Source organism: Crinia signifera, chromosome 19, assembly GCF_055691185.1.
Source record: "Crinia signifera chromosome 19, ASM5569118v1, whole genome shotgun sequence".
Classification (NCBI taxonomy): Eukaryota; Metazoa; Chordata; class Amphibia; order Anura; family Myobatrachidae; genus Crinia; species Crinia signifera.
The window spans coordinates 39,939,141-39,966,834 of NC_139226.1; the positions used below are offsets into that span (position 1 = coordinate 39,939,141).

Here is a 27,694-nt window from a genome sequence, read left to right on the forward strand (position 1 = left end):
GTGTTGGAACTAAATGGAAATATGGAGATCATCCCTTTCATTCATAGCTATATAATATAGGACACCGCAATACATGCAAAATATTATATATCCCGCATATTTATAATGGATGTTATTTATGTACATATCTGTATCATAGTTCTTTTAGTCTTTTTTTTATGTGTTCTTTTATGGCAGTATAAGCCTGGAAGTAACTGACGGGTAACTCCAGAAGTTCTCTGCGGTTCAGCGTCCAGATGTTGAGCCTGCTCCGAGCTGCACGCCCGCCTCACATGTATGGTACTTAAGGTGAGCACTTTGTTCGTGTCAATGGTATTTGTTTCTTGTATGCTGCCTAAAGAAGGGGAATTAAAGTACCCGAAAGCTGGCACATTGGTGTCTGCGTGGAGTGTATATTATCAAAACTGATGGGTGCCGCCTACTGGATTGGTAATATATATGCTGGACCAAAGCCAGGAAGATAATGAAGGACCTCAGCCATCCCAACAATGGACTCTTCTCCCTATTGCGATCAGGGAAACGCTACCGCTCATTGAAGGCAAACACAGAGCGAATGAGAAGGAGCTTCTTCCCGCAGGCCATTAGAGACCTCAACCAGACCTCCTGATACCGGGACTTTCCTTCCTTCTTTCTAGATATACCCCACACAATCTCTCTATCTACACTCTTCCTCAGCCGATCTACTTATTCTAATGTAAAATAGGACAGTTGTATAAGCATTTCACTACATATTGTACTATGTATGACTTGTATGTGACAAATAATATTTGATTTGTTAGATATATACAGTATTTATATATATATATATATATATATACATATATACACATATATACATACACACAGTATATATAGCATGTGCACTCGGAGACTACAATAGAGTCAAAATATATATTTAAATAAAGTGCATAATACAATACGGTCAAGTATCTCAATGTTTCGTGGGTATCAAGGTACATTGGTAAAATTTAATAAAGGGTCTGTGAACCCCAAAACGCCAGGATACTTGGACGCATTATGCACTTACATCTAAATACATCTAAATACATCTTTTGACTCTATTGTAGTCTCTGAGTGCCGCTGTTTTCCACACATGCTGCATTTACTTTTCCAGAAGGCACCGGAGTGACTGTTTATGGAAGGGTGAGTGCTTTGTGGTCACCCAGACAATTTCATATTTTACATAAAAAATTGACTTATATTTATCAAATGAGTTGTAAAATGAAGAAAACATATAGTCAAGACATTACCAAGGTTTGAAATAATGATTTTTTTTATTTCAAATAATAATTTTGTTCTTCAGACTTTGCTTTTGTCAAAGAATGCTCCTTTTGCAGCAATTACAGCATTGCAGACCTTTGGCATTCTAGCTGTTAATTTGTTGAGTTAATATGTCTGAAGAAATTTCACCCCACGCTTCCTGAAGCACCTCCCACAAGTTGGATTGACGTTTCCAGCACCAAAGCAGCCCCAGAACATCACATTACCTCCACCATGCTTGACAGATGGCGTCAGGCATCTTCCAGCATCTTTTAACTTGTTCTGCGTCTCACACCTGTTCTTCTGGGTGATCCAAACACCTCAAACTTTGATCCGTCTGTCCATAGCATTTTTTCCAATCTTCCCCTTTACAAGAGACAGATTTATATTGTTGGTGGGAGAAGGTTGCAGGAGGACGTAGTGACGGTTGAGGTGGTAGCAGTAATCGACATGCGGGTGGGAGGATATTGGGGGGTTATGGTGCTGGGGATGTCGATGTACACAGAGTTGACTTCATCGAATTTTACTTTGACCTCAAATTGAGCGATGAGGTGGTGGGGGTGCTGAGGGGTGGGATAAAGGTGGTGGGGGTGATCACACTGATGGTATGGTATGACCGGTGATGCAGGTGGGATTAATTCGGTTGAGCTCAGAGAGCTCTCAGCTTTCTCGACATCTAAGAGAATGAGATAAATAAGTAGATGTAATTTCAGTATTATTGTCTTATATGTAACACTTACTACATAGGGATAGACATGTTATGTATGGGGATTGCACCATTTTCGCTGGAGCTAAAAGTTTTCTCTCAATAGTAAAAATTGGACCTGTCAAGGTCCATACTCACCAGGCGATTATGCCTAGCGTGAATGTGAAGCGATGATTGCTATCATCGCTGGGGGGAAATGTCAGCGCTATGCAAAGCCGTTCTCAAAGACGCTCATCTGCTGGTAACACCAGCAGATGAGCGGCTTTCCCAGCGATGATGCGGGATCATCGGCGGGCCATATACACTGGGCGGCTTTGAGCTGAAAGCCGCTCAAACTTGGTGTTTTCAGTGGCTTTCAGCTCATATTCGCCCAGTGTGTATGGGCCTTTAGTCTGTCCTGTGGTGTAATTATGTAGAACCAGTATATAGTTATTCTTACCTGTCTCTTGTCCCTTCTGCTTATATCTTCTGTAGCTGCAAGAATAAGAAAAATTGTTTAGTTATAGACCATAACTCTGTACCTGGGAACGGACCCTTCAGGTCCAATATTCATGCTAGATCCCAGAGATCCCACCCAAACTTATCAGCATGCTGTCTCCCTTGTATAAAGGAGAAGTAGAACCCCCCACACACACACACGCTCCATCACCACAACACAGTGACAAGTGACTTATGGTATAAGTTGGCATTCTAACATTACTCTTTATCCTTTATGACCCCTTATCCATTTAAATGGACACGATTAGTAAATGTATTACATATACTGTATTGTGATGACAGCTGCCATTCAAATCCCAATGTCCATTTAAATGTACATTTAAAAAACCTGTGAACATTTTCTGGCAGATTCTATCATAATATCGTATTAGAATTAATGCTGATGTTTTGGTGTAGGAGCTACAATGCTTTATGTGCCAAAAAAGACCCACCCACCCATATATATTTGGGGGTTCTTAGGGCCTCATTTGTCTATTTGACCACTGTCATCACTGAGATACATCAGAGACATACAATGGGTCATAAAGGGTTAATATGTCAACACATACCCCCCTAATGTCACTTTTATATAACCAAAATGTTCCATTCCTAAAGGCCCCCATACATTAGGCCAACCTAAATCGGACCTGTTTCCCTGGCAGCTCCCTGGGAGAGCTTAAATACCATTAGGCACTTGATGTGCCAAGTTTTGCATGTGATAAATCGCATTTGATTTATCACATGCAACTCCCGGGGAGCTGCAGGCAGAGGGAGCCAGGTGGGGGAGTTCGCGGAGAGACGGGCAGGGGGAGCCGGAAGCCTGGCTGCAAAACCCATACAAATGAATGGGAAGCCACCGTTTGGGTGAGAGCTCTCACCCAATCAGTGGCTGACCATATATTTGTATGTTTTTTTTCTTAACTACGCCCGGTGCCCCCTGCCCCCCTCTGCATCCCCACCAGCTCGTGGAAACCCTCACCTGCCTCTCTGCGTCCCCCCGCCCGACTCCTAGTATCCCCCCGCCCCGGCTCCGGATATGACATCATGGGTGCCGCTGATGGCTGCACATGAGATTTATCTTATCTTATGTGCAGCCCCTCCAACCTCCGATCCGATGTGCACAGAACTGCGCATCAGATCAAATGTCATACATCGATTTCACAGCCCGATCCATCGGAATCAGGTGAAATCAAGCCCAAATCGCATGGGGGCCTTGAGATTCAGTATGGGCACTAGACATTGCACACAGTGTATATGTCTCCAGCCTGGAAAAGGGCTGTAGACATATACACATACTGTATACACCGACCTGCCAATCACAATGTGTGTCTATTACATAATATAATAATAACATCTGGGAATATAATCAGTAACATCATGTGTAGAAGTAACTTACCATAAGTACAGGAAAACTGCGAATATCAGTATAGCAACTGCAAAGCCTCCATACACAGCGGTGTAGATTATTCTGTCAGCTATAAAAGAGAAAACACATTTGGTCAATAAATGCCTGTCATTTCCATCCATGTTATACATAGCAATTCATTGTGTAAGACATGCAGGGCTGGCGCCACCACTAGGCAGCTTTGGGCATTTGCCTAGGGCGCCGGCCACTGGAGGGCGGGAATGAGCTGCAGAAAGGTCCCGCCAGCGCAGAGGAGAGCAGGAGGAGGAAAGCTGCACGCACCTGCCAAGTTATTCAGGTGAGTGAGCCATATGCCTCCGCCCCCTCTGACTGGAGCCTGCCCATGTGTGTGTTACTCCCCCCCCCCCCCCCAATCAGCGGCAATCATTGGTGGATGGCGGCCGCTATCCCTCCCTACCGCGGCGTGGAGCAGATAGGCGGTGGCTGTGGACACATCCCCCCCCGTGCAGCAGGTGGACAGTGGCCGCATCCCCCCAGACCGGGTCAGAGCGGAGGGGGGCTGGGGGGGGGGTCACCTGGGGCATTGAAACGGCTTGCACCGGCCCTGAAGACGTGTATAGCAAAATTAGTCAGCAGGGCAAATATACAGGGGTATATTCAATTCCTGTGGGAAATGCCTTCTTGTCGGAAAGACGTCAGGTTCTGACTTGGAATGCTCCGAACTGTCGGAAACCAATTCAATTGGCAGAATAGCTGCCAATCCACCTGCTTTTGTCAGAAACAGGGCCAAATCCAACCTGTGGGATTTGGCCCTGTTTTTGACAAAAGCAGGTGAATGACTTGAATTGCTAGTGTGGGATCCATTCTGCCAAAGAATGTTGGAATGGATCCAACACTAATTGAATATACCCCAAAGTCTCTATACGCATTGCCTAAACTAGAAAGCCAGGGCCATCTATAGATGTGTTCACACCTCAGCCCCATTATAGTGCCATGGACTCTGTGACTAAGCTGCGCTATGCATCTCACTATAGACTCGCACACTATGGGCCAGATGTATCAAGCTTCAAAAATGATAAAATGGAGAGTGATAAACAACCAGTGAATAAGCTCCTCTCTGCCATGTCACAGGCTGGGTTTGAAAAATGACAGTAGGAGCTGACTGGCTGGTTGTTTATCACTCTCCACTTTATCACTTTTTGAAGCTTGATACATCTGGCCCTGTGTAGGCTTCTACCTGTTCCTGGTCACCAGATCCGTGAACCGGGGAACCTGAGATCAACTACTAGTGATATCATGCAACTGAACTGTAATCATGGGAATGGCCGTGTCATACTCACCATATGCAGTATTCGGTGGTACAGTGGATTCGCCAAATTCGGCTATGACATTCTGGGCGGACCAGACTTCCTCCAGTGAGGGGGTAACTCCCGAGGGGCCTGATGTTACAGCACCTGAAAGACAAACAGAGTCAGCGGATAAATATAAATATGCAGTGACATGAAAACAGAAATCCCAGGAGATGCTGTCTCCCCCCCCCCCCCCCCCCCCCTTCCCAGCTGAATATACAGTCACTGATGATATTGTCAGATTTGACTGTGCGTTCAGACAACAGGGTAGAACCAATGGGAACGTGCATTGTTAATGATATGCACGATAATATCAATCGATCACAATATAGTTATAATGCACATAGATTAGTAATATTGCATAGTGTGTGCCCAGTTATGACTGATGTAGCGCTATGTGATCTGTGTTATGTGTATTATATGACTTTGTGTCCTGACATCAGCTGTGGTGTAATGCGCCAGTCACTATTTGGCAAATAAAATGATTTCTGTCGTGTAAAGCCTAAATAAATGAAATAACTGATGTGCCCACTTACCTACTGCGGGATATAATGGCGATGCCATATCATGAAATGATATTGAAAACGCTTCAAATTAATTCTCTAGCACAGAAAAAAATTTCTAGCACAGAAATAATTTGCTTCTTACTCCTTCAAAACTACCTTTCTAAAGAGGCATTCGGAACCTATGACATCACATCAGCCTTAGCTCTATTGTGATGTCATAATGACAGCTTGGGCCTGGCTGGGACTGTAATGGAGAATTTGTGCAGCAATACAAATAATGTATCACTGTGATGTTACTTTGTTATTTTTATTTGGGATATTTACTATCAGTGTCACCCTTTATTTATATGATGTCTACTACAGGGGCTCGTACTCTGCAGATTAGGATGCACAGAAATGTCCTAGTTTTACAAATGTGTTATTAAGTAGTAGATTGGATGGACAATCATTGGGGCTAATTCAGATGTAGTTGTAGTAGCAATCACTGAGGTCACCCCGTGGCTGGTTATAGCCGGGTGGGGGGACGCCACAATGTTTTTTTTTTTAACTGATTTATTCTATTTTGTTACACTGAGGAGCATTGCATGGATCTGACTGATCTGTGCAGGCTTCAGCCAGATACCACCAACAACTTGGTCTATTTAACATTCGTATTTACTGGTGAATTCATATCCAAACTCACCAGTATGAATGACTGTAAATTTGCCGATCACATAGAACGCTATGGCCACATACGGCCGTGTTCTGTCAATGGCGTATGCATTCGTAACAGCCAAATTCGTCTGACCTTGCCTTATATACATATGTAAATCAGCCGGGCATTGGGCCCCAGACGTATTTTATATAGAACAAGGAGGCAGGGCAGTGTCCTCCCACATTGATGGCAAAAGTATTCAACATCGGCCATAAACCATCGATTATTTGAAAATCATTGATGGTCGATGGGCATCCCTAGAACTGGAGGAGGGTGGGGGACAGTATGCAGCTCCCGGCAGTGGGTGAGCGTCTCCTCCCACTGGGAGGGAGTGAGCGTGCATGAGAGCAGGAGGTTGTATAATAGTGGTATGTGGGCAAGACATTGATAAAAGTTGTGGCGCTGGTGCAGAGGGCAGTGGGGAAACCTGCAGTGCGGCAGCCAGGGCCGGATTTCCCACCTAGGGGCGGTACCTGCTTGTGGTGGTACAGGATCCCCCATTGTCACGGGGGTACGTGAAATGCGGGAGTGGGGGCCGCGGTGGTCCGCTGGGGGGGTGGAATTGCCGGAAGGGGGTCTGCAAATTGCGGGAGGGGGGGTGGTGTGTGGGGATCCGCGGTTAGCGGGAGGGGGCGGGGGTCCGCAAATTGTGGGCGGGGGCGCGGGGGGGCTTGAATCGTGGGAAGGGGGGTCCGCAAATTGCGGGAGGGGGGTTGTCGGGGTTAGTGAATTGCGGGAGGGGGGGTTGCGGAGGTCCGTGAATTGCGGGAGGGGCGCGTGGGGTGCCGTGAGTCAAGGGGGGGTGGTGCGGGGGTCCGTGAATCACGGGAGGGGTCATGAATCGCAGGAGGGGGGGGTCGTGGGGGGGTTGCGAATCGCAGGAGGGGGGTGTGGGGGGTTGCCGTGAATTGCATGAGGGGGGCGTGAATCAAGGGAGGGTGGGCGCAGGGGGGTGGTGCGGGGGTCCGTGAATCGCGGGAGGGGGCATGAATCGCGGGAGGGGGGGTCGTGGGGGGTTCCGAATCGCAGGAAGGGGGGTATGGGGGGTGCCGTGAATTGCGTGAGGGGGGCATGAATCGCGGGAGGGGGGGTCCCCGAATGTGTGAATTACGGGGCGGTCGCAAATCGCGAGAGGTGCCGAGGGGGCCTGCAAATCGCGGGAGGGGGGCGCTACGGGGGGTTTCGTGAATCGCGGGAGGGGGCGGCGCGAATTGCGGGAGGGGGGTCGCAAATCACAGTAGGGGGGGGGTGCCGTGAATCGCGGGAGGGGGGGTCGCGGGGGGCCCTTTTAATGCCGGGAGGGGGGGTCGCAGGGGTCCCGCGAATCGCGGGAGGGGAGGATGCAGGGGTCCTGCGAATCGCGGGAGGGGGCTCGCGGGAGGGAGGGGTCGCTGGGGTCCCGCGATTTGCGGGAGGGTCGCGGGGGTCCCGCGTTTCGCGGGAGGGGGTGGTCGCGGAGGTCCAGCGAATCGCGGGAGGGGGTGGTCGGGTCTGGGACGGATATTAGACAGCACTTACATCGACAGCCATTACATCGACACCATTAGTTCGACAGCTCAATAGGTCGACATGGTTTTAGGTCGACATACCATTAGGTCGACATGTCATTATGTCGACAGCTCATTAGGTCGACAGCTCATTAGGTCGACAGCTCATTAGGTCGACATGTTTTTAGGTCGACACTGCCATTAGGTCGACAGAGTCTATGTCGACAGTCAAAAGGTCGACATGGGTTTTTTCACTGTTTTTTTGGTCGAAATGTCGACACAGTCGACATGGACACAGTTTGAAGTGTACCGCAGCCGCTCGCTATGCTTCGGGCACGGTGCCTCGCTGCGCTCCGCACACTATTTTATTCTCCCACCACGCCCTAGTGGATAGTAGGGCATGAAATACCGCCTGTCGGCACATGTCGGCTCAATAAACAGTGAAAAAACCCATGTCGACCTTTTGACTGTCGACATAGACACTGTCGACCTAATGGCAGTGTCGACCTAAAAACATGTCGACCTAATGAGCTGTCGACCTAATAAGCTGTCGACCTAATGAGCTGTCGACATAATGACATGTCGACCTAATGGTATGTCGACCTAAAACCATGTCGACCTATTGAGCTGTCGAACTAATGGTGTCGATGTAATGGCTGTCGATGTAAGTGCTGTCTAACAATAGTCCGGATACCGGGGGTCCCGCGAATCGCGGGAGGGGGGTCGCGGGGGTCCCGCGAATCGCGGGAGGGGGGGTTCGCGGGGGTCCCGCGAATCACGGGAGGGGGGGGTCGTGGGGGTCCCGCGACTCGCGGGAGGGTGGAAAGCGGGGGTCCCGCGAATGGCGGGAGGGGGGGTACGGGGTCCCGCGAATGGCGGGAGGGGGGGTCACGGGGGTTCCGCAAATCGCGGGAGGGGGGGTCGCGGGGGTCCCGCGAATCGCGGGAGGGGGGGTCGCGGGGGTCCCGCGAATCGCGGGAGGGGGGTCGCGGGGGGCCCGCGATTTGCGGGAGAGGGGGGGGGCGGGGGTCCCGCGATTCGCGGAAGGGGGGGTCGCGGGGGGCCCGCGAATCGCGGGAGGGGGGGTCGCGGGGGGGTCCCGCAAATCGCGGGAGGGGGGGGTCGCGGAGGGTCCCGCGAATCGCGGGAGGGGGGTCGCGGGGGTCCTGGCAGAGGGGAGGTGATGTCAAGGGGGTGGAACGTTAGACACATGAAAGTGAAACTGTTCTACACAGGAACGTTCTCCACAGGGGTTGAGTGACAGATCTGGCTAAATATATAAGAGATGGGTACAAATGAGGGCATTCATACCCATTAGATCTTAGTAAATTTACCTCACAGTCACTGATGATATAGGTCAGATTTGATGACAGGGGAGAACCAATGGCAATGTGCATTGTTAATATGCACGATAATATTTTAATAATATAGTTATAATGCACATAGATTAGTAATATCGCATAGTGTGTGCCCAGTTATGACTGATGTAGTGCTATGTGATCTGTGTTATTGTGTATTATATGACTTTGTGTCCTGACATCAGCTGTGGTGTAATGCGTCAGTCACTATTTGGCAAATAAAATGATTTCTGTCGTGTAAAGCCTAAATAAATGAAATAACTGATGTGCCCACTTACCTACTGCGGGATATAATGGCGATGCCATATCATGAAATGATATTGAAAACTCTTCAAATTAATTTTCTAGCACAGAAAAAAATTTCTAGCACAGAAATAATTTGCTTCTTACTCCTTCAAAACTACCTTTCTAAAGAGGCATTCGGAACCTATGACATCACATCAGCCTTAGCTCTATTGTGGTGTCATAATGACAGCTTGGGCCTGGCTGGGACTGTTATGGAGAATTTGTGCAGCAATACAAATAATGTATCAGTGTGATGTTACTTTGTTATTTCTATTTGGGATATTTACTATCAGTGTCACCCTTAATGTATATGATGTCTACTACAGGAGCTCGTACTCTGCAGATTAGGATGCACAGTAATGTCCTAGTTTTACAAATGTGTTATTAAGTAGCAGATTGGATGGACAATCATTGGGGCTAATTCAGATGTAGTTGTAGTAGCAATCACTGAGGTCACCCCGTGGCTGGTTATAGCCGGGTGGGGGGACGCCACAATGGTTTTTTTTTAAATGATTTATTCCAGGGGTTCCCAATCTATTTTGAATCACGGCACCCTAGAGTATCAGAATTTTTTTCACGGCACCCCTAGGCCAATTTTTTTTTTACTTAGATTGGGTTTATATGCGATTCTTAGGGTCAGTTATGTGTTAAAGGGCAGGATTTGCTTCTGTTTGTACACATTTTATGATTGTCAGCCACCAGCACTGGTTTTACTCATAAAAAATAAACCATTAATAATTTGAGTTGGTCCTGGACCACCAACCGAGGGCACCCCTGCAATTGTCCCGAGGCACCCCAGGGAGCCACGGCACACAGTTTGGGAACCACTGATTTATTCTATTTTTTTACACTGAGAAGCATTGCACGGATCTGACTGATCTGTTCAGGCTTCACCCAGATACAACCAAAAACTTGGTCTATTTAACATTTGTATTTACTGGTGAATTCGTATCCAAACTCACCAGTATGAATGACTGTAAATTTGCCGATCACATAGAACGCTATGGCCACATACGGCCGTGTTCTGTCAATGGCGTATGCATTCGTAACAGCCAATTTCGGCTGACCTTGCCGAATATACATATGTAAATCAGCCGGGCATTGGGCCCCAGACGTATTTTATATAGAATGGGTACGAATGAGGGCATTCATACCCATTAGATCTTAGTAAATTTATCTCACAGTCACTGATGATATAGGTCAGATTTGATGACAGGGGAGAACCAATGGCAATGTGCATTGTTAATGATATGCACGATAATATTTTTAATAATATAGTTATAATGCACATAGATTAGTAATATCGCATAGTGTGTGCCCAGTTATGACTGATGTAGCGCTATGTGATCCGTGTTATTGTGTATTATATGACTTTGTGTCCTGACATCAGCTGTGGTGTAATGCGTCAGTCACTATTTGGCAAATAAAATGATTTCTGTCGTGTAAAGCCTAAATAATTGAAATAACTGCTGTGCCCACTTACCTACTGCGGGATATAATGGCGATGCCATATCATGAAATGATATTGAAAACGCTTCAAATTAATTTTCTAGCACAGAAAAAAATTTCTAGCACAGAAATAATTTGCTTCTTACTCCTTCAAAACTACCTTTCTAAAGAGGCATTCGGAACCTATGACATCACATCAGCCTTAGCTCTATTGTGATGTCATAATGACAGCTTGGGCCTGGCTGGGCTGTTATGGAGAATTAATACAAATAATGTGTCTGTGTGATGTTACTTCATCATTTCTATTTGGGATATTTACTAACGGAATGGGATCATTCGTCAGACTGCATTTAGGTCTACAAGCATTAGGTCTACACCATTAGGTCGACTTGCATTTAGGTCGATCTAACTGAAGGTCGACATGGGTTAGGTCGACGGGGTCATTAGGTCGACATGGGTTATGTCGACATGGTCATTAGGTCGACAGGTATAAGGTCGACAGGGTCATTAGGTCGACATTGAAAAAAGTAGACATGGGGAGGTTCAATTATTATTATTTTTTTTTTCATTTGTTCAAGCGTCGACACAGTCAACATAGCACCGCATCCGCTCGCCATGCTTCGGGCACGGTGCCTCGCGACGCTGTGCACACTATTTTATTCTCCCACCACGCCCTAGTGGATGGTAGGGCATGAAATACCGCCTGTCGGCACAGGTCGACTCATAAAACAGTCAAATGACCCCATGTCGACCTTTTGCCTGTCAACCTTCCCCATGTCGACCTAATGACCATGTCGACCTTATAAAAGTCGACCTAATGACCCTGTCGACCTAAGTCATGTCGACCTTCAGTCATGTCGACCTAAATGCATGTCTACCTAAATGCAGGTCGACCTTTAGACACACGTCTAAACCAGTCAGTGTGTGGAGAGTGAAAACACAGAAGTGCGCAAGGGAAGCGGCTAAGCCAGCACGCAAGCTGCGCTGCCAACTGGAAGGGAACAGAGTGGGGGCGTTGCCTGCCCGCTGGAGGGAGCAGAGCTAGCTCCCACTCTTTATAGTTGATCCCCGCTGCTGTAGTCGGGCCCGCAGAAGCGCCGGCTGGGGACTACTGACCCGCCTCCTGCTGCTGAGTCCTGGCACCTGATCAATGGAGGCTACCAGAGGAACTTTGGGCGAGGACTGGGCTCCGGTGTCCTGCTGCTGCAGTAGCCATTTTGAAAAGGTGAGACCCTGCTGTTTCTGTCCAGGAGACCCACAGATTACCCTTTCTGGGACACCTTTCCCACACATGGGTTCTGTTGAAAACTTTGCAGGCTCAGAACGCCACACTGTTCAGTGCTTCTATTGGCACTGGTAGCTGCCTTTTGATAGACACTGTATTAGTGCGGCCTTCCTAAATTATATCTTGCTCTTTCACATTGACTTTCATCTTTATAATGTGTGCCACAGTGTGTGGCATATGTATAATGGGCATCACGGTGTGTGGCATATGTATAATGGGCATCACGGTGTGTGGCATAAGTATAATGGGCATCACAATATGTGGCATATGTATAATGGGCATCACGGTGTGTGGCATATGTATAATGGGCATCACAGTGTGTGGCATATGTATAATGGGCATCACGGTGTGTGGCATAAGTATAATGGGCATCACAATATGTGGCATATGTATAATGGGCATCACGGTGTGTGGCATATGTATAATGGCTGCAAATATCACCAAATTATTGATATTTCTTGAAGTGACAGGCGACTCAAGGAAGGCTACACTTTTTTACGATTTTTGACACACCAAGCCGAAAAGGTTAGCCATCACTGAGATAGCCAAACAATTGTCTGACCATTCTGTGTATCACAAATTGTTGGGTGATCCTACTGATGATTATAAAAAAATACTTGATGGTTTATTATTACACTCTGTGAATAAGGGGCTAATTTCCAAGGATCTCTGTGATTATTTGATGGCTGATTTTCCTGTGGTGCCGTTCCTGTTAGCTTCCAAAAATTCACAAAAATATGGTTTCACCCCCAGGACACCCAATCATTTTGGCGTGGGGTTCTCTATTTACCAACATAGCTGAATTTTTAGATTATCTTAAACCGTGTGTTCAGGATCGGCCTACCTATTTGAAAGACACTACTGAGTTGCTACTAATACTTGATGATTTTGGTTATGTTATGTACCTAACAATTGATGGTTATTTACACTTTACGTTGTTAGCTTGTGTTCTAGCATTCCTCATGTCGGTGGTATATGTGCAGTGGAGAAACTTTTACAGGATAACCCCTTATATACAGGTCCAAATGTATCTTTGTTTTCTGCTTTGTTAAACATGATCCTTAAACAGAATTATTTTTACTGCAATGGTGCCTATTATAGGCAATTCATGCCCCTTTCAGACCGCACTTTTTACCCCGTTATTTTACAGTTTTTTTACCGTTTTAAAATGATAATTTGTACAGTCTGATTTGTAAACGTTAATAAAGCAGGGTCCTACCCATTTCAGACCCGTTTTTTTTTTTTCATCCACTGTTTTCTATGGGTTAAAACGGGTTCAGTGTTGTGAAGGAACAAAAACTGCATTGAAATACCGTTTAAGGACAAAAACTGCACTGAAATACTGTTTAAAGACATGCAGTGTGAAAGGGGTTTTAGCTGGCAGACCCGTTTTTAGAAACGTTTTAAAATACCTGGTCAAAGCCAGTTTTGCGGTGTCAAAGCAGCATCAGTGGCTGTGCGATGGGTTCGCCCGTGGCACCGGCCTATGCCAACACATATGTTCGAAATTGAAAATTAAGCATTCTTTACCAGAGATCTGAGAGATAGGATCCTTTGTTACAAGCGATACATCGATGATGTACTGATTATATGGAAGGGGGACCCGTCAGACTTATGTAACCACATTGCAGAAGTTAAAGAGTGGGACTGTCCGATTAAATTTACTTACAGTAAAAGTTTAGAAGAGATTCCATTCATACAGGGCAGCACGGATGGTGTAATGGTTAGCATTACTGCCTCACAGCACTGAGGTCATGGGTTTGATCCCCACCATGGCTCTAACTGTGTGGAGTTTGTATAGTCTCCCCGTGCTTGCGTGGGTTTCCTCCGGGTACTCCGGTTTCCTCCCACAATCCAAAAATATACAGGTAGGTTAATTGACTTCCAACAAAATTAACCCTAGAATGTCTGTGTGCGTGTGTACATGTGGTAGGGAATATAGATTGTAAGCTCCTCTGGGGCAGGGACTGATGTGAATGTTAAAATATTCTCTGTAAAGCGCTGCGGAATCTGTGTGCGCTATATAAGAAACTGGTAATAAATAATAAATAAATACAAGAGCAACCAGCGTTCTTATTTCATATATATATACTGTATATAGCGAGGGAGAGATCGGCACTCCAAAAGTTACACAGAACAGTATGAGCCTGGGGTACCTTCCAGTGTCTGGTTAACACAACAAATAGGATGGGGAGACGGTGGCACTCGCAGGACTTACAAAAACCTGTAAAACCATTCTACACAGAGTACATGACTGGGCCTATCAAGAACTTTAGTATGAAAGAGGTCAAGGATCAGCTCCCCCAAATATGGACATACAGCCTGCTGCTTCTTCAGCTCTCCTCTTTATTGACCTCTGCAGATACAAACCAGTCATCATGTATCAGGGCCTGTGCCATGTCATCACCTACGGACTACTGTGCTTTGCGTCCAGTTTCCAGGCCATGCAGTGCCTTCAGGTTACCTCAGCTATGGTCACTGCATGTGACGTTGCCATCTTTTCTTATGTATACAATGTGGCGAAAGCTGACAAGCATGACAAGGCCTTTATCTTTTGTAGAACATATAACTTGCTGGGATACACCATAGGAGCTCTGAGTTATCAGCTGATAGTGACGTATGGCCACTTCTCCTACTACCACCTGAACATTATTTCCTTGGGAAGTGCGTCAGTGGCTTTTATCACCTCCATTTTCTTGCCCACCCCCAGGATGAATGAGCCAAATTCACAATGTTTAAATGACCACATTAAGCATAAAGACAGGAACACTGTGCACTGCTGCTGCAATGTGGTGGTCAGGTTCCTCAAGCAGCAACGGCAGGACATCTGTGAGTGCTGTAGTTTCAACACCAGATGCTGATGAATATGGTGGTTACAATTAAGATTGATAGAAAACCATCTGACCGCAACACAGTTTCATCCAATCAGTACTCTAGTCGGCCATATTCCCAGTTTTTGTTAGAGCTAAAAGAATTGTTAGCAACCCGGTGGTTCTTGAACAAGTTCTTGATGAAATGTGTGAAAAATTCCTGATACGTGGTTACTCACCCCTGATTCTTAAAGCTGCTAGATCTAAATTAGATTAAATTGATAGGAAACAAACTTTAATGCCTTCTGGTAAATAAAAAACACTGATAATACTATCCATTGGGTACAACAATTTAATGTAGCCAATAAAATTATACAACAACGAATGAAACACCTTTGGCGTATGATTACAACAGACAAGGATTTATCAAAATTTAAACATACTAAAATCATGTCCAGCTATAAAACGGGAAAGAATCTGAAGGACTGGCTTGTCCGAACAGATATTACTGCCCTAGCACAATATGATCCATTGATACAACATAAGAGTCCTGGGTGGCATAAGTGCACGGGATGTACGACCTGTAGCCATATGATTACATCCAGATGGTTTTTTCATCCTTATACAGGAGAAAGATTCCCAATTAGATACCCTTTGGGCTGTGATAGCTCCTTTGTTGTATATATGGTGAAGTGCCCATGTGGGTTATGTTAAATAGGGAAGACTGCCAGGGCCTTCAAAGAAAGGATGGCCATGCACCATACTTCCATAGGCGTGCGCAGCCCATTTTTTTAGGGGGTGCACCATTGGAGGGGCGTGTCCATCGCCGCCTACTGGGCGTGTCCATCACGACCTAATGGGCATAAATGCAAAATAAATAGGTGACTTATTTATGTATATGCACTTAAGAGTGAATCATCCCCCCCCCCTCATATACTATAAACAGGGACAGTGTGCACCTAAGGAGTGCTGCAAAAATTTAAAGTATTACATATAATGCCACACACCATAATGCCATTACACATTATGCCAGGACTTGACAATAGCGACAGTGCGCGCCAAAGGCATGCGCCAAAAATTTACACCATAATACCTATTGCACATCACACAGCCATTACATAGTATACCATATGCCTTACACATTATACCACACTTTGTAATACCCATTACACGTTGCGCCCCACACTGTGATGTCCATTACATGTTACGACTCACACTGTTATGCCAATTTTGCTTCACACCATAATGCCAATTACATATTAGGCCACATAAAGGTACCATAATACCAATTACATATTAAGCCACACACTGTTATGCCAATTACCTATTACATCCCACACCATAATGCCCATGACATATTACGCCCACACCGAATTGCCTATTACACATTATACCATATGCTGTAATGCTCATTACACATTATTCCACACACAGCAATGCCCATTACACAGTATGCCACACACCAAATTACCCATTACACCACACTTATATGGTGTATAAGTGTATACATTACATATTATACCATGCACCATATTGCTCATTATACATTATGCCACACACCATAATGCCCATTACTTATTATGCCATATAAGTGCGCTTACCTACATGCTCGTTGTCAGGAGTTACATGTTCGATGCCAGGGTTTACATGCTCCATGCCAGGGGGTTACATGCCCCTTCACTTGGGGGGGGGGTTGCATGCTCATTGCCATTGGAACTACATGCCTGTTGCCCAAGGGGCAAGGGGATATATGCTCATTGTCTGGGGGGGATTACATGCTCGTTACCCACATATAATGCCCCCCTTAGTTCTACATACATTATGCCCCGCATAGTGCCACATGCATAATGCCCCTGTAGTGCCACACACAATGCCCCAATAGTGCCACATACATACTGCCCCCATAGTGCCACACATCATACTGCCCCCATAGTGCCACACATATAATGGCCCTGTAGTGCCACATACTTAATGCCCCCTGTAGTTACATACACATTTAATGCCCCATTGTGCTACAGTATATATGCAGTGTCATGTATAAATGACAGAGCAGCCTGGAGCCTGTGGAGGAAGGCGAGAGCTAGCTGCCACTGCAGCAGTGTGTGGGCTGGGGACAAAGCTTTAATGATCACCTAAATTTAAATATATTTCCTTCATAATTGTGGTTATATTGACATGTAGATTGATCTGGGTAGCATGTGTTGGAACTAAATGGAAATATGGAGATCATCCCTTTCATTCATAGCTATATAATATAGGACACCGCAATACATGCAAAATATTAGGTACTTATGTATTATCTGGGCTCCCATGTTAAATGAACCCCATTTTTTCATACCCCTACTATCCAACTACGCATGGAGTTGATTTTATATAGTGTGGCGAGCGCAGCGAGCCACCGTGCCCGAAGCGTGGCGAGCGCAGCGAGCCCCGCGAGGGGACGCGGTCTCATAAGAAAAACGGGAGCCCAGATATTACATAAGTACCAAATATTATATATCCCGCATATTTATAATGGATGTTATTTATGTACATATCTGTATCATAGTTCTTTTAGTCTTTTTTTTATGTGTTCTTTTATGGCAGTATAAGCCTGGAAGTAACTGACGGGTAACTCTGGAAGTTCTCTGCGGTTCAGCGTCCGGATGTTGAGCCTGCTCCGAGCTGCACGCCCGCCTCACATGTATGGTACTTAAGGTGAGCACTTTGTTAGTGTCAATGGTATTTGTTTCTTGTATGCTGCCTAAAGAAGGGGAATTAAAGTACCCGAAAGCTGGCACATTGGTGTCTGCGTGGAGTGTATATTATCAAAACCGACGGGTGCCACCTACTGGATTGGTAATATATATGCTGGACCAAAGCCAGGAAGATAATGAAGGACCTCTGCCATCCCAACAATGGCTTTTCTCCCTATTGCGATCAGGGAAACGCTACCGCTCATTGAAGGCAAACACAGAGCGAATGAGAAGGAGCTTCTTCCCGCAGGCCATTAGAGCCCTCAACCAGACCTCCTGATACCGGGACTTTTATCAAGGTACATTGGTAAAATTTAATAAAGGGTCTGTGAACCCCAAAAAGCCAGGATACTTGGACGCAGGGGCGTAACTAGAACTTTAAGGGCCCCATAGCAAAATTTATAATGGGGCCCCCCCTGGCAATGCCCATTACACATGGGTCCTGGACGCGGTCCCGACAGTCGTGATCCTGACAGTCATTTACCCGACGTGGGAGAATAGACGCAGCGTGGCAAGCGCAGCGAGCCCGCAAAGGGCTTTGTTGCGCTCGCCATGCTGTCTGAGTCCGGGCAGTCGGGATCCCGACGTCAGGCTAATGACTGTCAGGATCCCGACTGTCGGAACCCCATACCACACCCATTACAAATTATGCGACACACCGTAATGCCCCTAGAACATTATGTGACACACCGCAATGCCCCATACAACACACCGTAGTGTCCCTTACACAATATCAGAACACCAGGGCTGGAACTTAAAGAGAAATGGGAGGAGGGGCGGGCGGAGTCTCACGGCACAGCGAGCCCCATGTGTCTGCAGCTGGCGCAACATCATCCTAGCAAAGCCGCTTCCCGCAGACCCTGCTGGCTCCCCCAAGCCTCTGTGTGGTCTGCAGGACAATGTACTGTAGCCATGTTAATGTTTGCTGCGATGCGGCATGCTGCGCCGGCCTGTGACCAATGTTCCCTCTAATTTTATGAAGGCTGTGTGCGGCAAAAGATTTTGGCTGTGCAACTTTGGAAGGAAATTTTAATTTTTGTGCGTCCCTTATATATAATTGGAAAATGACGTTCAGCATTTGTGTTAACTTTACTTCAAAATGATATTAAACATTTGAACATTCAAAACACAGCATACAATGCATTTAATGGGTGAAACACACATTAATTGAGTCCACAACTGCAAAAACGGACCACTGCTGCTTTGTGCGCTCTGTTGTAATGTCTGTGCGCACGCTTGTCGAGTTGTGTGCGCGCGCACGCGCGCACAGCTTAGAGGGAACACTGCCTGTGACTATTTGTAACTGGTGATCGCTCCATTCGTTTCTAATGGAACGATCACCCATCACCGCCTGTGAATAGTCACAGCCCGGCGCAGCATGCCGCATCGCAGCAAACATTACATTTGAATAAGACAGATTCAACACATTTACAAAAACTTTTTAAATAAAACATTTGACACTTATGTACAGTAGTACATCTCACCAGCAGCAGCCAGCAGGACCATCTTCTCTCATGCTTTCTGTCGCAGGCAGGCACTTAGCTGGCATCGTGGGTGGATGGCCCATCTGTCAATCAGGAAGCGGGCGGGCACCAGGAGGCTCCGTGCGTGTCACTCCTGCTTCTTTACACGCCCATCATCTCCCACATGGCACCACCTCCCACCCCGTCTTCTTCCGCACTGTGCACCACCTCTCACCCCACGCACGGCTCCTTCTGTGTGGGGCTGCCCCCCCTCCCGCTAGACTTACACCGCACGCCACTACACTCCCCGCCCGACTATTCATCACGGCGCCACCCCCTTCTGCATTGCGCCGCCGCCCGCCTGGCTCCTTCTTCATGGCACCACCCCCCCACCCGGCTCCTTGTACATGGTGCCACCCCCTACCTGCCCTGCAGTGGCGGAGGCGTGGTGAAGCACAGACGGCCAGTGGCCGCGGCGGCTTCTCTGAGTCTCCAACTAAATATTGAAACTACGGAGGGTGCAGAGGATTGCTTGCTCTCCATGGGGCCCCCCCTAGCCGCCGGGCCCCATAGCAGCTGCACCCCCTGCACCCTCGGTAGTTCCGCCACTGCTTGGACGCATTATGCACTTACATCTAAATACATCTAAATACATCTTTTGACACTATTGTAGTCTCTGAGTGCTGCTGTTTTCTACACATGCTGCATTTACTTTTCCAGAAGGCACCGGAGTGACTGTTTATGGAAGGGTGAGTGCTTTGTGGTCACCCAGACAATTTCATATTTTACATAAAAAATTTACTTATATTTATCAAATGAGTTGTAAAATGAAGAAAACATATAGTCAAGACATTACCAAGGTTTGAAATAATGATTTTTTTTATTTCAAATAATAATTTTGTTCTTCAGACTTTGCTTTTGTCAAAGAATGCTCCTTTTGCAGCAATTACAGCATTGCAGACCTTTGGCATTCTAGCTGTTAATTTGTTGAGTTAATATGTCTGAAGAAATTTCACCCCACGCTTCCTGAAGCACCTCCCACAAGTTGGATTGACTTTTCCAGCACCAAAGCAGCCCCAGAACATCACATTACCTCCACCATGCTTGACAGATGGCGTCAGGCATCTTCCAGCATCTTTTAACTTGTTCTGCGTCTCACACCTGTTCTTCTGGGTGATCCAAACACCTCAAACTTTGATCCGTCTGTCCATAGCATTTTTTCCAATCTTCCCCTTTACAAGAGACAGATTTATATTGTTGGTGGGAGAAGGTTGCAGGAGGACGTAGTGACGGTTGAGGTGGTAGCAGTAATCGACATGCGGGTGGGAGGATATTGGGGGGTTATGGTGCTGGGGATGTCGATGTACACAGAGTTGACTTCATCGAATTTTACTTTGACCTCAAATTGAGCGATGAGGTGGTGGGGGTGCTGAGGGGTGGGATAAAGGTGGTGGGGGTGATCACACTGATGGTATGGTATGACCGGTGATGCAGGTGGGATTAATTCGGTTGAGCTCAGAGAGCTCTCAGCTTTCTCGACATCTAAGAGAATGAGATAAATAAGTAGATGTAATTTCAGTATTATTGTCTTATATGTAACACTTACTACATAGGGATAGACATGTTATGTATGGGGATTGCACCATTTTCGCTGGAGCTAAAAGTTTTCTCTCAATAGTAAAAATTGGACCTGTCAAGGTCCATACTCACCAGGCGATTATGCCCAGCGTGAATGTGAAGCGATGATTGCTATCATCGCTGGGGGGAAATGTCAGCGCTATGCAAAGCCGTTCTCAAAGACGCTCATCTGCTGGTAACACCAGCAGATGAGCGGCTTTCCCAGCGATGATGCGGGATCATCGGCGGGCCATATACACTGGGCGGCTTTGAGCTGAAAGCCGCTCAAACTTGGTGTTTTCAGTGGCTTTCAGCTCATATTCGCCCAGTGTGTATGGGCCTTTAGTCTGTCCTGTGGTGTAATTATGTAGAACCAGTATATAGTTATTCTTACCTGTCTCTTGTCCCTTCTGCTTATATCTTCTGTAGCTGCAAGAATAAGAAAAATTGTTTAGTTATAGACCATAACTCTGTACCTGGGAACGGACCCTTCAGGTCCATTATTCATGCTAGATCCCAGAGATCCCACCCAAACTTATCAGCATGCTGTCTCCCTTGTATAAAGGAGAAGTAGAACCCCACACACACACACACACACACACACACACACACACACACGCTCCATCACCACAACACAGTGACAAGTGACTTATGGTATAAGTTGGCATTCTAACATTACTCTTTATCCTTTATGACCCCTTATCCATTTAAATGGACACGATTAGTAAATGTATTACATATACTGTATTGTGATGACAGTTGCCATTCAAATCCCAATGTCCATTTAAATGTACATTTAAAAAACCTGTGAACATTTTCTGGCAGATTCTATCATAATATCGTATTAGAACTAATGCTGATGTTTTGGTGTAGGAGCTACAATGCTTTATGTGCCAAAAAAGACCCACCCACCCATATATATTTGGGGGTTCTTAGGGCCTCATTTGTCTATTTGACCACTGTCATCACTGAGATACATCAGAGACATACAATGGGTCATAAAGGGTTAATATGTCAACACATACCCCCCTAATGTCACTTTTATATAACCAAAATGTTCCATTCCTAAAGGCCCCCATACATTAGGCCAACCTAAATCGGACCTGTTTCCCTGGCAGCTCCCTGGGAGAGCTTAAATACCATTAGGCACTTGATGTGCCAAGTTTTGCATGTGATAAATCGCATTTGATTTATCACATGCAACTCCCGGGGAGCTGCAGGCAGAGGGAGCCAGGTGGGGGAGTTCGCGGAGAGACGGGCAGGGGGAGCCGGAAGCCTGGCTGCAAAACCCATACAAATGAATGGGAAGCCACCGTTTGGGTGAGAGCTCTCACCCAATCAGTGGCTGACCATATATTTGTATGTTTTTTTTCTTAACTACGCCCGGTGCCCCCTGCCCCCCTCTGCATCCCCACCAGCTCGTGGAAACCCTCACCTGCCTCTCTGCGTCCCCCCGCCCGACTCCTAGTATCCCCCCGCCCCGGCTCCGGATATGACATCATGGGTGCCGCTGATGGCTGCACATGAGATTTATCTTATCTTATGTGCAGCCCCTCCAACCTCCGATCCGATGTGCACGGAACTGCGCATCAGATCAAATGTCATACATCGATTTCACAGCCCGATCCATCGGAATCAGGTGAAATCAAGCCCAAATCGCATGGGGGCCTTGAGATTCAGTATGGGCACTAGACATTGCACACAGTGTATATGTCTCCAGCCTGGAAAAGGGCTGTAGACATATACACATACTGTATACACCGACCTGCCAATCACAATGTGTGTCTATTACATAATATAATAATAACATCTGGGAATATAATCAGTAACATCATGTGTAGAAGTAACTTACCATAAGTACAGGAAAACTGCGAATATCAGTATAGCAACTGCAAAGCCTCCATACACAGCGGTGTAGATTATTCTGTCAGCTATGAAAGAGAAAACACATTTGGTCAATAAATGCCTGTCATTTCCATGCATGTTATACATAGCAATTCATTGTGTAAGACATGCAGGGCTGGCGCCACCACTAGGCAGCTTTGAGCATTTGCCTAGGGCGCCGGCCACTGGAGGGCGGGAATGAGCTGCAGAAAGGTCCCGCCAGCGCAGAGGAGAGCAGGAGGAGGAAAGCTGCACGCACCTGCCAAGTTATTCAGGTGAGTGAGCCATATGCCTCCGCCCCCTCTGACTGGAGCCTGCCCATGTGTGTGTTACTCCCCCCCCCCCAATCGGCGGCAATCATTGGTGGATGGCGGCCGCTATCCCTCCCTACCGCGGCGTGGAGCAGATAGGCGGTGGCTGTGGACACATCCCCCCCCCGTGCAGCAGGTGGACAGTGGCCGCATCCCCCCAGACCGGGTCAGAGCGGAGGGGGGCTGGGGGGGGGGGTCACCTGGGGCATTGAAACGGCTTGCACCGGCCCTGAAGACGTGTATAGCAAAATTAGTCAGCAGGGCAAATATACAGGGGTATATTCAATTCCTGTGGGAAATGCCTTCTTGTCGGAAAGACGTCAGGTTCTGACTTGGAATGCTCCGAACTGTCGGAAACCAATTCAATTGGCAGAATAGCTGCCAATCCACCTGCTTTTGTCAGAAACAGGGCCAAATCCAACCTGTGGGATTTGGCCCTGTTTCTGACAAAAGCAGGTGGATGACTTGAATTGCTAGTGTGGGATCCATTCTGCCAAAGAATGTTGGAATGGATCCAACACTAATTGAATATACCCCAAAGTCTCTATATGCATTGCCTAAACTAGAAAGCCAGGGCCATCTATAGATGTGTTCACACCTCAGCCCCATTATAGTGCCATGGACTCTGTGACTAAGCTGCGCTATGCATCTCACTATAGACTCGCACACTATGGGCCAGATGTATCAAGCTTCAACAATGATAAAATGGAGAGGGATAAACCACCAGTGAATAAGCTCCTCTCTGCCATGTCACAGGCTGGGTTTGAAAAATGACAGTAGGAGCTGACTGGCTGGTTGTTTATCACTCTCCACTTTATCACTTTTTGAAGCTTGATACATCTGGCCCTGTGTAGGCTTCTACCTGTTCCTGGTCACCAGATCCGTGAACCGGGGAACCTGAGATCAACTACTAGTGTTATAATGCAAATGAACTGTAATCATGGGAATGGCCGGGTCATACTCACCATATGCAGTATTCGGTGGTACAGTCGCTTCGCCAAATTCGGCTATGACATTCTGGGCGGACCAGACTTCCTCCAGTGAGGGGGTAACTCCCGAGGGGCCTGATGTTACAGCACCTGAAAGACAAACAGAGTCAGCGGATAAATATAAATATGCAGTGACATGAAAACAGAAATCCCAGGAGATGCTGTCTCCCCCCCCCCCCCCCCCCTTCCCAGCTGAATATACAGTCACTGATGATATTGTCAGATTTGACTGTGCGTTCAGACAACAGGGTAGAACCAATGGGAATGTGCATTGTTAATTATATGCACGATAATATCATTTGATCACAATATAGTTATAATGCACATAGATTAGTAATATTGCATAGTGTGTGCCCAGTTATGACTGATGTAGTGCTATGTGATCTGTGTTATTGTGTATTATATGACTTTGTGTCCTGATATCAGCTGTGGTGTAATGCGTCAGTCACTATTTGGCGAATAAAATGATTTCTGTCGTGTAAAGCCTAAATAAATGAAATAACTGCTGTGCCCACTTACCTACTGCGGGATATAATGGCAATGCCATATCATGAAATGATATTGAAAACGCTTCAAATTAATTCTCTAGCACAGAAAAAAATTTCTAGCACAGAAATAATTTGCTTCTTACTCCTTCAAAACTACCTTTCTAAAGAGGCATTCGGAACCTATGACATCACATCAGCCTTAGCTCTATTGTGATGTCATAATGACAGCTTGGGCCTGGCTGGGACTGTTATGGAGAATTTGTGCAGCAATACAAATAATGTATCAGTGTGATGTTACTTTGTTATTTTTATTTGGGATATTTACTATCAGTGTCACCCTTTATGTATATGATGTCTACTACAGGGGCTCGTACTCTGCAGATTAGGATGCACAGTAATGTCCTAGTTTTACAAATGTGTTATTAAGTAGCAGATTGGATGGACAGTCATTGGGGCTAATTCAGATGTAGTTGTAGTAGCAATCACTGAGGTCACCCCGTGGCTGGTTATAGCCGGGTGGGGGGACGCCACAATGGTTTTTTTTTTAACTGATTTATTCTATTTTGTTACACTGAGGAGCATTGCACGGATCTGACTGATCTGTGCAGGCTTCAGCCAGATACCACCAACAACTTGGTCTATTTAACATTCGTATTTACTGGTGAATTCGTATCCAAACTCACCAGTATGAATGACTGTAAATTTGCCGATCACATAGAACGCTATGGCCACATATGGCCGTGTTCTGTCAATGGCGTATGCATTCGTAACAGCCAAATTCGTCTGACCTTGCCGAATATACATATGTAAATCAGCCGGGCATTGGGTCCCAGACGTATTTTATATCGAATGGGTACGAATGAGGGCATTCATACCCATTAGATCTTACTAAATTTACCTCACAGTCACTGATGATATAGGTCAGATTTGATGACAGGGGAGAACCAATGGCAACGTGCATTGTTGATATGCACGATAATATTGTTAATAATATAGTTATAATGCACATAGATTAGTAATATCGCATAGTGTGTGCCCAGTTATGACTGATGTAGCGCTATGTGATCCGTGTTATTGTGTATTATATGACTTTGTGTCCTGATATCAGCTGTGGTGTAATGCGTCAGTCACTATTTGGCAAATAAAATGATTTCTGTCGTGTAAAGCCTAAATAAATGAAATAACTGCTGTGCCCACTTACCTACTGCGGGATATAATGGCGATGCCATATCATGAAATGATATTGAAAACTCTTCAAATTAATTTTCTAGCACAGAAATAATTTGCTTCTTACTCCTTCAAAACTACCTTTCTAAAGAGGCATTCGGAACCTATGACATCACATCAGCCTTAGCTCTATTGTGATGTCATAATGACAGCTTGGGCCTTGCTGGGCTGTTATGGAGAATTAATACAAATAATGTGTCTGTGTGATGTTACTTCATAATTTCTATTTGGGATATTTACTAACGGAATGGGATCATTCGTCAGACTGCATTTAGGTCTACAAGCATTAGGTCTTCACCATTAGGTCGACTTGCATTTAGGTCGATCTAACTGAAGGTCGACATGGGTTAGGTCGACGGGGTCATTAGGTCGACATGGGTTATGTCGACAGGGTCATTAGGTCGACAGGTATAAGGTCGACAGGGTCATTAGGTCGACATTGAAAAAAGTAGACATGGGGAGGTTCAATTATTATTATTTTTTTTTTCATTTGTTCAAGCGTCGACACAGTCAACATAGCACCGCATCCGCTCGCCATGCTTCGGGCACGGTGCCACACTGCGCTCGGCACACTATTTTATTCTCCCACCACGCCCTAGTGGATGGTAGGGCATGAAATACCGCCTGTCGGCACATGTCGACTCATAAAACAGTCAAATGACCCCATGTCGACCTTTTGCCTGTCAACCTTCCCCATGTCGACCTAATGACCATGTCGACCTTATAAAAGTCGACCTAATGACCCTGTCCACCTAAGTCATGTCGACCTTCAGTCATGTCGACCTAAATGCATGTCTACCTAAATGCAGGTCGACCTTTAGACACACGTCTAAACCAGTCAGTGTGTGGAGAGTGAAAACACAGAAGTGCGCAAGGGAAGCGGCTAAGCCAGCACGCAAGCTGCGCTGCCAACTGGAAGGGAACAGAGTGGAACAGAGTGGGGGCGTTGCCTGCCCGCTGGAGGGAGCAGAGCTAGCTCCCACTCTTTATAGTTGATCCCCGCTGCTGTAGTCGGGCCTGTGGAAGCGCCGGCTGGGGACTACTGACCCGCCTCCTGCTGCTGAGTCCTGGCACCTGATCAATGGAGGCTACCAGAGGAACTTTGGGCGAGGACTGGGCTCCGGTGTCCTGCTGCTGCAGTAGCCATTTTGAAAAGGTGAGACCCTGCTGTTTCTGTCCAGGAGACCCACAGATTACCCTTCCTGGGACACCTTTCCCACACATGGCCTCTGTTGAAAACTCTGCAGGCTCAGAATGCCACATTATTCAGTGCTTCTATTGGCACTGGTAGCTGCCTTTTGATAGACACTGTATTAGTGCGGCCTTCCTAAATTATATCTTGCTCTTTCACATTGACTTTCATCTTTATAATGTGTGCCACAGTGTGTGGCATATGTATAATGGGCATCACGGTGTGTGGCATATGTATAATGGGCATCACGGTGTGTGGCATAAGTATAATGGGCATCACAATATGTGGCATATGTATAATGGGCATCACGGTGTGTGGCATATGTATAATGGGCATCACAGTGTGTGGCATATGTATAATGGGCATCACGGTGTGTGGCATAAGTATAATGGGCATCACAATATGTGGCATATGTATAATGGGCATCACGGTGTGTGGCATATGTATAATGGCTGCAAATATCACCAAATTATTGATATTTCTTGAAGTGACAGGCGACTCAAGGAAGGCTACACTTTTTTACGATTTTTGACACACCAAGCCGAAAAGGTTAGCCATCACTGAGATAGCCAAACAATTGTCTGACCATTCTGTGTATCACAAATTGTTGGGTGATCCTACTGATGATTATAAAAAAATACTTGATGGTTTATTATTACACTCTGTGAATAAGGGGCTAATTTCCAAGGATCTCTGTGATTATTTGATGGCTGATTTTCCTGTGGTGCCGTTCCTGTTAGCTTCCAAAAATTCACA

The 27,694-nt window shown here is 46.2% G+C and overlaps 2 protein-coding genes across 2 annotated transcripts; both read right to left on the reverse strand.

The window, feature by feature from the left end:
* Positions 1–1,256: 1,256 nt before the first annotated feature.
* LOC146041527 (uncharacterized) lies at positions 1,257–12,230 on the reverse strand. The gene is made up of 5 exons (XM_083161489.1): positions 12,054–12,230; positions 5,150–5,405; positions 3,840–3,918; positions 2,406–2,440; positions 1,257–1,936 (listed from the first exon to the last, which is right to left on the reverse strand). Exons 1-5 carry the CDS (start codon positions 12,228–12,230, stop codon positions 1,644–1,646), a joined length of 840 nt encoding a protein of 279 aa, XP_083017615.1. The 3' UTR covers positions 1,257–1,643.
* A 7,911-nt stretch (positions 12,231–20,141) lies between these two features.
* LOC146041529 (uncharacterized) lies at positions 20,142–27,009 on the reverse strand. The gene is made up of 5 exons (XM_083161490.1): positions 26,794–27,009; positions 24,008–24,260; positions 22,700–22,778; positions 21,242–21,276; positions 20,142–20,772 (listed from the first exon to the last, which is right to left on the reverse strand). Exons 1-5 carry the CDS (start codon positions 27,007–27,009, stop codon positions 20,480–20,482), a joined length of 876 nt encoding a protein of 291 aa, XP_083017616.1. The 3' UTR covers positions 20,142–20,479.
* Positions 27,010–27,694: the final 685 nt, after the last annotated feature.

Excerpts from the sequence above, each read along its gene's own strand:
- LOC146041527 (XM_083161489.1), bottom strand. The coding sequence starts at position 12,230 with ATGTGTGGGAAAGGTGTCCCAGAAAGGGTAATCTGTGGGTCTCCTGGA. Across the intron at positions 3,919-5,149 it reads ACCACCGAATACTGCATATG|CTGACAGAATAATCTACACC; the intron begins GTGAGTATGACA and ends TCTCTTTTATAG. Across the intron at positions 2,441-3,839 it reads GCAGTTTTCCTGTACTTATG|CTACAGAAGATATAAGCAGA; the intron begins GTAAGTTACTTC and ends TTATTCTTGCAG.
- LOC146041529 (XM_083161490.1), bottom strand. The coding sequence starts at position 27,009 with ATGTGGCATTCTGAGCCTGCAGAGTTTTCAACAGAGGCCATGTGTGGG. Across the intron at positions 24,261-26,793 it reads GACTCAGCAGCAGGAGGCGG|TCAAATCTGACAATATCATC; the intron begins GTCAGTAGTCCC and ends CTGAACGCACAG. Across the intron at positions 22,779-24,007 it reads ACCACCGAATACTGCATATG|CTGACAGAATAATCTACACC; the intron begins GTGAGTATGACC and ends TCTCTTTCATAG.